Genomic DNA, 12,206 nt, shown 5'->3' with positions numbered 1-12,206 from the left:
ATCAAACTGTGTGTTTAAAGATTTATGTAGAGATAATCTCATTCAAGACCTGCATTTTTAGAAAAATGTAGGCTTTTGGAGCTGTCCAGGCCTGACTCTATTGCTTTTTGGAAACAAAGAGCTGTTATAATCCAGCAGTCTGGTTGGCAATGAGATATACCTCCTCCGGTGTCTCCACACCCCGCTGAGACACCATCAGAGCAAGCCATCACAGTCCTGAAGAATGATCCCTAAATAACAGAGACTCTGATTACACACAGGCTTCTCTGGACATGTTAGGATCACTTTTGATTAAGGTGTCAAAATTTCAAGTGGTAGATATTATATTTCAACAAGGTTGCACTGTACAAGGTGTGCAGACGGATCACACATGAGGATTCAGAGAGGCGATTTCTTGTTTTCATCTGTGGCTTTGTCAGTCAAGATGACAATGCATCCCATTTATCACAAAGATAATGTGCTGCTCACCAGACACATTAAGCTCTTATTTCATTTTCTTATTTGAATCCTCTTTGTAGTGGATCTGCCCCTGTTATTAAACACTATTGCATTCTGGCAATGCATCATTTCAAATCACCTGCCGTATAGTAATGTGTCTAACTCTAGGAATAGACATTTTTGTTCTTGACTCTGTCATGAGAACATTCAGTTACAGAATTAGGGACTTGGCCCTGAGTTCTGCCTGCAGACATACACTGCAGAATACAGTGATGTTTGAGACAGGGGCCCCCTAATAGGCAGCATAAGATTAAGAAATGAATGAAAAGGAATTTTGGAAAGGCAACAGTGGAACCGCAGTAACTGTAAGCGTAAAATAATACTCTTTGAATGTACAATCAGTCCTCCATTAATCAGAACAGATTTTGTCTATTTGTTGGTATGTGGAATGGATGTAATAAACTCATCTCTTGATAACTGTCTCATGTCCTCTAGAGCTCCTCTTCACCCAGTAAAACCCAGTCACCTGACAGCAGCACTGGATCTACCAGCAGGAAACAGAAACCAGCCATCTTGGACTTGTACATCCCTCCACCTCCATCAGTGCCTTACATGCCACGGTGAGAGAAACAGAGAGAGTAGGAGAGAGAGATTAAGGGACTTAGTTACATTCCTGTGGGTTAATGAGTGTACCTCAGTGTCCCCTCCTTTTGTCACTAAAGCGTTAAACCTTCTCTGCATTCCCTTCCGCTTTGCTTCCTTTCTCTCATAGCTTACTTAAGCCAGCACTCAGCCAGCATGAGCGAAAAAGCCCTCTTATCTTCTTTCCATCTTCTTCCATTACTTCTGCCAGTATTTCTGTTCTATGGCTTTAAACTCTTCTGTACTGTGTTTGTATTAAGCAATATATCACATTCCAGCTTTTCAATTGTCCTTTCTTTAACGAAACATGAAATGGATTGCTCCTGATTTTATCACATTGGTTAGCTGTATAATTAATTTCCCTTGAATAAGTAAATCAACATTTTTTGCCACAGGGATGTGAGGACCAGCTCGTTCAGCAGCATTAACAGCAGACCTAAAGGCTCTGAGTCGCCCAACTCCTTCCTGGATAAAGAGAGCCGCCGGCGCATCACCATCACAGACCATGACAAGCTGGCTGTCTACCCTGTGGAGGCCAATGTGGTGCAAACTCGGCTTAGGGAGAGAAACTCTTCATATGGTCAGCACATTTATTGTTAACATCTGTGGTATAATTTAATATTTCAAAGAGCTCACCATGTTGCAAATTCTTGGACTGGTCGGTTCTCCTTTATTCCTCATGTATTTCTGCAATCCAGGTAAACCACGGCCTCTCTCCATGCCAGCAGAAACAAGTCTAAGTGTGACAGACCCGTATGCCAGGCCCTGGACACAAGGAAGGAAAGGTATGTGGTGTGCAAAGACAACAGCATCCACCTGTTTCATGTCAGTTTTTAATATGAGATTTAGTCCAAGCACAAGAAAATGTAAATAGAAATGCTGTAAAAAAAAATATATATATATATATATATATATATATATATATATATATATATATATATATATATATATATATATCTGTTAATACACATGCTTGAAATGAAAAGTTGCTTGAAAGAGATTATGCATTATAAAGTGACTGTAATGACCTAGGAAAAAATAGTGACTTTTGTTTCCATCATATATGAAAGAAATATAAAAAAATGAATCACATTACTTTTTGTATGATTAAAACTCAGTCTCACTGTATAGCCTTCAGTTATTGTGCCAGATGATTGATAATTCTTTTAACCTTGGATCAGTTTAAATAAAGATTGTTTTCCTCCATTTTCTTACAAGCATCCTCTGATTTTCTCCTATGCTTTATCTTTTCTCATATTGTGTAGGTGAGGATCTCTTGTACAGATACCTCAGCAATGAGCGCATCCCCACTATAGCCGAGGAAGTGCCTGCTATGGGGCGCTCGTACAAATCTACAGAAGAGCGATCTGTACGAGGTGTAGATCACGTCCGGAACAGCCAGTTTCTCGTCAGTGTAGACCTCCACAACAACGCCACCATCCCTTATCAGCAGGACTTTGCCAAAAACGCTATGACATCCACTCCAAAAAGACCCCCTGCGGAGCCCTCGCTACTGGTCAGTTGGATCACCAGGCTAAAGCTACTGACTCATTAATGTCACTTTGCTCTGTCCAGCTGTCCTGCCCCTTCTCCTTTCTTCTTTCTTCTCATTCCTACCCTAAGTCTGCTTCCTTGTCTAACTGATTTTCTGCCCCAAACTGCTTTTTTCACTATTTAACTTGACTGCCTTATAGAACGATTGATAGAAAATGGCCATACAAATTTCTTCTGAATGTTTGGAAACACAGCAGGAAATTCTTTTTTTTTTTTTTTTTTTTTACAAAGGGCTGAAATATTAGTAATACAACATTGTGTATTAATATTATACTTTGTATAGTAAGCCATTTGCAATACATATCTACCTCCATAAAATTTTGTATGTAAAAGCATTGCATAAATGTGTACGAGTTTTAATTTTCACAGTCTACTTCATTCGGGATATTGTAACTGTGCATACTTAAACGTGTTTCCAAACAGTCTCTATGTGAACTAAAACTGACCCTTCTCATCAAACACATTTGGGTGTCCCTAATCTCATAACATTTCAAATGAAAGGATGAAGATATGTGTATTGATGATGATATTTTGCACAAGCATCCCCTACCACACACACATTTCTCTTTAGGCTTGGTTAGTCTGGTTGATTTAATGTTATAGAAGTTATTTTACTGTGTTCACCTTCTCTCATTGGTTTTTACTCACCAAGGTTTTAATTTTATTTTTTTTATTGTTATTGTGATTTTTCTTCTCCAAATGGAGAACATTTTTCAAATGTTTAAAAACAAAATCAAAAAAAAATTCCTCCAAATATCTACCCTTGTATTTTGAAATAGGGGTATTTTTTTACTTAGTTGTTGCCTTTGTAATGCTTGCCTTTAAATTATAGAAGGTATAGTTTACTATAAGTTTGGATGATAAGGCCTTAAGTATGATAATTTTATATAATATTTTCCAGTTTTTGGATAATATATATATTTTGGATAATATATATGAGAATATAAATATTTTATTATCGTGCATTGTCTGCAGAGCAAAATTATCATATGGGCTTATCTCAACTGTAAGCGTTCTCAGATGTCTCATCATGTAAATGTTGGTTAATTTTAATGCTAAATTCAAATCTGTTCATCACAGGGTATTTGGAAGTTTTTTTTCTTTCTCTCTGTCTTACCACTTTTCAAAGTTAGGTAGAAATTACTTCACGAAAAGTTACTTGCAAGGACTCTGTTGATAAATGTTAATTGGAAAAGTATTCAGAACCATTTATAATAAAATCCCATAAGCTCAGCCTCTGATTCACAAATTCCATGTGATATATGAAAAATATGTAGAAAAAAAGGGGCCACTGAAGCCCTGTGACAAAGCTAGCTATTTCGGTAATGCTACCATGCTAATGTTAAGGTTTCCTCACACTCAATACTAACATGTCTAGTAAGCTGAAATAATTTCCATAGTTAAGTTACTTTCCTGTATCACTTGTTTTCTAATAAAGTAACTGGAAAATGGTCATAAAGAATGAGAAAGTGAGCTTACAGCTTACTCCATCAGGTTTTCGTAACATTTGAGGCATATACTGTACGTGTGTTGTTTTTGTACTTTTGCTACTATGGTAAACGCAATAGTTGGAAAGTTCAGCTGGTCAACATATTTCTACTGGTGTCTTATTTTTTTTTCAGGACTAGGTCACTGCACTAGCCTGTTTGATTCTGCATAGTTCAGTCATAGCTCATACTCAAAGAAAAGCAGAGACACCACATTCACCTAGTATCAGACTGTATACTGTTTATACTGTCAGTAGAGGTAATCCACTGAAAAGGGACTAGGCTTGTTTATTGTCCAGAAAATACCCTTTAATGCTGGAAAGCAGAATACTAGAGTGGTTAAATCAAACTGTTTTATGCATTCAGTGTCTACATGTATTCCAGATTCTTTACAGTGCTGGTCTTGTGTGTTTTTGTCTTTTACTGCAGTTTATTTCAGATTCATAGCTCAACCTAAAACTTACAGCACAGGGGTTAAACAGTATTAAAGTATTATAAGATATTTATATTGCATTTGGGGATTATTTGTATTTGGCTTTTGTACTTTTTAAGTGATGTGTATAATTAAAAGTGCCATGTCACATCTGTTTTGTAATGTCTTTATTTAATTATATTTCACTGATACTCTGACTTAACCTTACATAAACAATATAGGTTAGAATTTAGGTATCAGGTTAATTAAAGGCAGTTTCTAATAAAGCAAATAAGTTATCAAGAAGCAAATTTGATTTCAGTAATATAAACAACAAATAACTTGACTAGCAGCTTACATGGCTTGACGAAAAACAGGTCAGTTTAACAAGTGCAACAGTGGACTTAAATAAAATAAATGTGAAAACTTTCAGGTTACAAGTCAAGTCTTACATGAAATAAATACCAGTTATGCTGGCTGATTGTCAATAATATTCCTTACTATAACACCAGCACAAACATTACATACATAGATAAGGCACATGTTTTTAATAAATAAATAGTATTGGTATATAATTTACATATACTAGGTTCCATTTACAGAGAACTTGAAAAATGTGATGAGAGATACAATTACAATATAAAATATAAAGATATTAACACAAATGTTTTGAGAGGTCTTTTCAAATGATGGTTGATTATTTTAATTCTTCATCCCTGGTCCTTGTCTGCAATGCCATTGACCTCTATGTCTCTCACCCCTTCTGCCCCTATGCTCTGCTATGCTCTGCTACAGCTTGTCTGGGAATTCTCAACAACTCCATTCATACTACTTACGTTTCCTCTAAGCTTCCTCTAAGCTTCTGCCTTGCTTTAGCTTTTCTAACAATATACAAAATTCTGTAAAAGAGGCTGTGTTTGAAATGTGCTCATGTTTTCTTAGCAAACTGCACTGTTAATCTTTTTGTAAATTAACTCGGTAAACAAGAAAATCTTTTAATGAGTAGTTAGAAGGGTTGATTTCTTTCAGTTTGCATGCACAGATTCTTTCACAAACAGCTCTTAGAGACTGTAATCTCTGCTCTGCTATACTTTAAACCTCAGCTAAATATGAGAATATCTGTATGAAGTGAGGCATCTAGCCCTTTCTCTTTATACCTTTACTCTGCACTGTTTTTAAACACACAACATTTCTATTAGACCTTTATATGCCTTTATTACAAATGAGAAATCAAAGGAAATTATACAAATACTTCATGTTTCATGAGGTTTTTTTTTTTAACTCAAAATTCAGTATTTCAGTGGTCTCCCACTGTAGTGTAGCTTATTCAGAACGTGTGGGTGTTAACACTTTGTCTCTGTCCCACTATAGGATTCTGACTGGACACCCAGCAATGCGTTTATGAACAGGTGAGTGGCTATTGTACTGCACCTCTGAAGCACTGCCCCATAAGTCTCCTCAGACTGCATATCCACTTACACTGACACGCCACTGAGAGCCTCTAGGCCAAGCCTCATATAATTAGTGGTGTCAGTTGTGTGGAATGCATGATGGGTGGCTTGGGTGCTGATTTGCATACACTGACAACCCACACTGAAGCACAAACACAGATGGACATAGAACATAACACACATAAATCCAGACTTGCTATCATAGAAACGAGCATCACTTGAAATGATGTCCATGAGAAATGTGGGTCATGCATAAAAAATCGCACTACACTACCTGCCACTCAGAGAATGAGAGGAAGTACTAAAGCTTAAAAGTGGTCGCAAGGTCAACGCAATTGTGATGTCTCTCATTATGGGCAAGATTGATTGTTAATTCAGTTCACTTTCTGCCAGAACACACGCATTACTACTCAAAACTTTCTTTTGCTACAAAAGAAATGGGAAGGGCAATGAATCTACCTATTTCTTTTTTTATTTTGATGTTTGCAGTGGATTTTAATGTAAAGATACTGATTGTGGCCTTATTTTATATGCACACAAGCATAAGGATTTAGCCTGGGCATGTAAATAGATCAATATTACAACAACAAAAAAAGTAATGTCTTACACTAGACACACTTGCCTAAAATGATGGCATGAGATCTGTATTTTTGAGGTTCTGCGTGTACAGCCAACACAAAAATGTGATTGAGTGTTTGCCCAATTTTTCAGAAAGGATTGAATGTACAAAAAATATATATGTAATCTAAGGCACATTGAGATATTATACCACAATGTTGAGAATTGAAATGTTAATTTAATTAGAAAGTACTTTAGCTACACACCATGTTACTATGATATGAGAATGTTAACTTACACACACACACACACACACACACACACACACTTTTAACTGATAACAGGTGATTTAACCTTTTAAAATCAATTCCATTGTTGTTTATATGCATTGCATTTTCTGGCCTGTCTTTATTAGGTACAGCACCACAGCAATGCGAGCCTGGTCATTCTCTCAAGCGGTAAGAACCTCTCTCTTTTCCTCTGTATGTTTACTGATGAGTTTGATGCATTTCACTTTTTTCTGTGTTTTGAATATATCACTTGTGAACTGCAGTACATTGGGAATGAGTTAAAGCAGCAGTCAGTGATCAGAAGTAATATTAAAGAGAATGTGTCTGATCTTGGACTGTGTAAACCATTAAAAGTGAGACAATGGTAGACACTCGAGACATGCAGATGATGTCATTTAATATTACTATTAATAATAATTTTCCTTTCCTTCTCATATCTCTCATAGTATCAAATGCGTAGTTTAAGCACAGATAATCCTCACTAATCAAAACATTTATGAATTCAAACTTTTATCTTTTCTGCTATGAATACCTTGTACTTTACAGCTTAAAGCAAATATATTTTCTCATAGTTGTAAAATGAGAATATTTCAAGTGATTTAGAATGGAAACTTTTGAGAGCATGGCAGGTGTTGATCTCAAATTCCCAGTGTGTAACATGAACATTTAACACATAAGACCCTCTCAGTTGCTTTCCCATGGTCCCCTCCCCACTTACACACACACACACACACACACAAACACACACACACACACACGCTGTTACTGTCCAACTATGAATTCTCTGCTGAGTCAATATGAAGTTCAATTTATGTCCCATGTCCACACACAGCTGATATCCTAGTCAATATTTTGTTTTTCTCCAGAAGTGTCAATGTTCTCTTGTGTGACACAATTGTCGTTGATCCATCTTCATACTGTGTGTGTACAGTTTGAGAATGAAAGTTATGGTTGGATTTCTGCACATTTTCTTATTTTCCTTCAGAGGGATGTGCTGTATCTGAGCATTCACGAGAAGTAATATATTAGAATTCATAAAGCCATGCAATGTATTGATTACCTTAAACAGTGACTCATAGGAAGCCATGACTTTTAAGGTATCCCATGAAACACTGCAACAGTAGGACTTGATCTCTCTAGTTCTGCCTTAGGCACACACTTGGAGAAACAAAGTTGGAGAGACAAAAATATTTTATGCACTGTGACAATTGCCATGATAGGACTTTTTTTCTGCATTGGTGTGACCAATCCACCTTCCCATGAAATCCATCACAGCAGTATGGGGAAGTGTATAAGAACTTCACTCATACTGTGAATACTGTATGTAAATGAAACCGCACAAAAATACACATGAAGAACAAGATGAGGAATTTGTGGTTAAAGAACAGGCCAGAGCTGAACAGACACATGGAATGTGTAATTCGATTAGCTTGTGTTCGGCCATAATTGTACTACTAAATCCCACCTCTTATTATGATACTTAAGAAAGTGGCTAAACAAGAAGTGCCTACATGTTATCGTCAGCAGTCAATCATTTTAATAGAGTGTGTGTGAAAACATTGTGAACACTGTTTTGGCTACAGCTCCAACAGTCTGCTGATAAGTATAGAGATTTTTAAAGAATGTAAATAAAGTGCACTTTTGACTCTTCAGTTGAGGGGTGCATCCAGATTTTTAGACATGGTCTAGAACAAATCTGCCTTTTCAGAATATTTTGTTATCTTATCCCATGAACATTCGGTGTGAGACAGGAGTACATCGCAAGGCACCATGCACACACATTTAAACACTAATTTAGTGTAGCCAATCTACATGTTTTTGTTAGGTGAAAGGAAACCTATGCAGATATGGGGAAAACATTGGGAGAAACTCCACATAGACAGTAACCCGAGCTCAGGACTGAACTGGGGACCTGTATGACGGCAACACTACCCACTACAGCACCATTGCAGCCTATCTTAAATTTTTACTGGTACAAAATCAGTGACCATGTAATGACTACTGTACTGGTTTCCTAGTGGCTTCTATAGTTCCTGATAATAAGGCAAAAACATTTGGTCACAATATTAACAACATTACAATTATTTTAATCAACTTGAGATGCAATTCATTAAGTCTGCTTGAATTACAGTACTAATTAGTAGTAATAAACCTCTTAGATATTTGTGATTTAAGGATCAGGGTTTCAGAGGCAATGAGTACAGGGTGTCCCAAAAGTCTCCATATATAGGAGACTATGTATGTCGGATGTGCATTCGTCAGTGGATGTTTATGGACGTCCACTTCTTGGTTGGTCCGAAACACTTCCAGTCTTTTTGAATTTGTTATTAAGTCTGGCAACAGTGTCATGTGTTGTTGGCATGTTTGCTGTTAAAGTTCCTGTTAAAGCTTTCTGATCCATCCATGAGAATGATTTCAATATGTTATTCTTTTGGCAAAGGCATTCTTAAAGAAAGACATTTTACTAAAAAATAAATAAATAAAAAAGTGTTAATTTCCCCTATGTATGGAGACTTTTACCAATGGCACCCACACCACACCCCTGCCTTTATTCCACTTGTCAAACCTCACTTCTTTTTGCGCGTTAAAAACATGGTTAGAGCGACACTCGGTGGTTATTCGCGGAACTACAATTATGTTTGAGCACGTTCAAATATAACTTAACGCTTTTGGAGTCGTGTTTGGGAACTTTTAGATGAGGGCCATACGTGTTATGTCACTTTTACACTATAATAAAACAAGCAAAACAAAAAACGATAGGCACTGGGTATTCTCTTTCTTCCACGGTAGTCTTATACGTATGTGCATCTGACAGTAGTTGCCATGCTCTGTAAATTTATCAACACTCTACAGAATATTTTTGTTTCCAAAAAAGCAAAGCTGCGATCAGTGAATACCCGGATCCAGGTATGCTAATATAATTAAGGAAATCTAGCAGGAAAAGTAGAAAGAGAAAATCAAGAATGAATCCTCCTGCTGTGTGTGAGCTGTGGGCAAACATGTATCGTAACATGGCGCTTTTTCAAAAGCCATACACCGAGACCAAAGCTGAACTTCACTCTCACAGTTCCTCTTTCTTCTGTCAACACTGGGTTTGAATATCAGTCACACACCTATAGCTATCCAATGACTAAGGAAATGGGCGCTTAAGTGTAACGCTTAGGGGTTTTTTCTTTTCTTTTTGCGTGGCTCAGTCCGTAACCGCATATTGTGGTACTAAATAGTTTACACCCGTTTCATTGAACTATTGGATCAGCCTGTGGGGTGGGGTGTGGTGTGGTGTGGTGTGGCTGGGGGCGCGTGCTTGTTTACTCCTCTTGTAGGACGTTTTTATTTATTTATTTATTTATTTATTTATTTATTTTGCGTAACACGTACAGAAAACTTTTCACAAGTGTGTGGAGTTTGAATTGCTGTCAGATCTCGCCGCTAGAGGAGAATGTTTGATCAAGATAAAGCTGAAGGGTTCTCGCCTTCATCCAGTGCAAGTAAGTGTACAGTATCGGGTATGACAGTGGTGAGGGACTTTGGATTTGGGACTTCGAGGGTGTTACCAGCTGTTTTTAACGTATGTAGCTATAGTTCATGGAATAACTGCATTGTACTTCACTTATACAAATAACCTGTTTAATTTATACAAGTAATTTTTTGGCATATCATTTGCAGAATGTTATTTCCCTAGTTATCCTGAGTTGGCAGTTGATTAGATACATCAATCAGTCTTGGACCTAATAAACAAGCAACTCAGTGTAACTAGGAAAAAAATCTTTTTACAGTTTAGTTTCACAGTAAAAAGGTGACGATGTAACTGACAACACTGTACATGTAGAGTTGGGTGTTTTTTTGTTTGTTTGTTTTTTGTTTTTTAAAGAAATCATCTGGAGTATTAATGTGCTTGTGAAGCAATAGGAGGTCAATCATATACATTATTTACTGTAAACTAGGTTAACTAATATGAGAAGGATATCCATTTGTCCATTTGTTTTTCATGATTTGTTCTTTGATATATCGCCTCATCATTATTCAGGAAATGCTATACTGAAACACTGTAGTGTCTGTTAAGAGCATTCAATCTGTAAGTTTTGCTTCAGCAATAACATATTAGACCTGCCTTTTAGGAGAAATCGTTTTATTCTGATCTGAAGTGCTCTTTACCCTTGAACTGAATTTTATGTTACACCAGATAGGAGGAACTGAAACAAGCTGAGGAAATTGAGTAATATCCCCCTTCATTTAGCTTGCATTTTCCAGTAGCATTAATGATGCAGCCTGTCAAGCCTGTTATGCTGAATAAGTTTCATACATTTGCATTTTCTTTAACATTTCTCAACAATTTCTTTTTTCAAAATACAGCTGCTTATATGTTTAGAAGTACTTTAGCTTAGTCATAATTTTGAGGTAACGCGTGTCATTTGAGCTTGCAAAAATAAAAATAAAAAAGCTTAGTTAATGACACCTGTTTTAGTGTAGTCTTCGTGTGGTGCATTTTTCTTTTCTCAGTGTAGCTACTCTCTGAACGTGATGTCACTTCCCACCACTTCTCTGAGAGAAGCATGTTTGTGGTTTCAGCTGAGTTTCACATTTCAGTTCTTCAGTTCCTGTGGATTAATCTTAGTGACGAGTAGTTTTTGTGATTCTGTGATTACTTTCAGTTAAGTTACTGGATGTGGTTATGTTTCAGGCCTCTTTCCCCATCTCGCTAGCCCCTCGAACGGATGTTGCTGAATACAATCCTGTAAGTACTCTACCATTCTTCACGTGCCTTGTTTAGTATTGTTTTTCAGTACAAAGAATAAAAAGGTTGTTTGTTGTTTTTTTTTAAAGTACTATGTACCAATACGTTTTGAGATATAAAAAAACATGAATATGTACTGTGGTTGTTCTGATGATATATAATGTATATATTAATGTATCCCCTTTCTTTGTCAATATGTGCATTTACTTTTAGGTGTCCCTCAGGCACAAGTGTAAGAAGAAGACTCGAGGTAGGCAAGGAATCACAGTTTGCAAAACCTGTACAGCTATGCAACATTGATGTGTAAAACCAATGTCTAAAGAGATTTTGTTTTAAAATAGACAATGCAACAATGAGCAGGAGGAGGGTTTCTGTGAAGGACCTGGGCCCAGTGGACCACCAGGGCTGGCTCTATAGAAAGAATGAGGGGAAAGGATTCCTGGGCATTAAATGGAAGAAGTACTGGTTTGTTCTGAAGAAAACCTCACTGTATTGGTACAGCAACCAGATTGTGAGTGCATGCATTAAAGTAAATAAACTACAGTACATGTCAATAAATAATATTGCAAAAGACACTTATTTCCTTTATGTACTAAAATAGAAGGATTTATATACATTGTCTCTTCTGCCTTTGTTTTT

The 12,206-nt window shown here is 36.7% G+C and overlaps 1 protein-coding gene across 2 annotated transcripts in view; it reads left to right on the top strand.

Annotated features, from left to right (window-relative positions):
• Positions 1 to 12,206, top strand: part of LOC128612325 (connector enhancer of kinase suppressor of ras 3) — a 52,203-nt gene that overhangs the window by 35,684 nt on the left and 4,313 nt on the right. For both annotated transcript variants that reach the window (XM_053632384.1, XM_053632383.1), the window contains exons 10-18: positions 934 to 1,058; positions 1,476 to 1,660; positions 1,779 to 1,865; positions 2,346 to 2,596; positions 5,905 to 5,942; positions 6,958 to 7,000; positions 11,514 to 11,567; positions 11,781 to 11,817; positions 11,909 to 12,078. In XM_053632384.1, coding sequence (XP_053488359.1) covers positions 934 to 1,058; positions 1,476 to 1,660; positions 1,779 to 1,865; positions 2,346 to 2,596; positions 5,905 to 5,942; positions 6,958 to 7,000; positions 11,514 to 11,567; positions 11,781 to 11,817; positions 11,909 to 12,078 — 990 coding nt within the window. The remainder of the gene's footprint in view (positions 1 to 933; positions 1,059 to 1,475; positions 1,661 to 1,778; positions 1,866 to 2,345; positions 2,597 to 5,904; positions 5,943 to 6,957; positions 7,001 to 11,513; positions 11,568 to 11,780; positions 11,818 to 11,908; positions 12,079 to 12,206) is intronic.

This window comes from Ictalurus furcatus, chromosome 9, assembly GCF_023375685.1.
Source record: "Ictalurus furcatus strain D&B chromosome 9, Billie_1.0, whole genome shotgun sequence".
Taxonomy (NCBI): domain Eukaryota; kingdom Metazoa; phylum Chordata; class Actinopteri; order Siluriformes; family Ictaluridae; genus Ictalurus; species Ictalurus furcatus.
The sequence above is the reverse complement of the archived record's forward strand: the minus strand, read 5'-3'. Positions and strand labels throughout refer to the sequence as shown.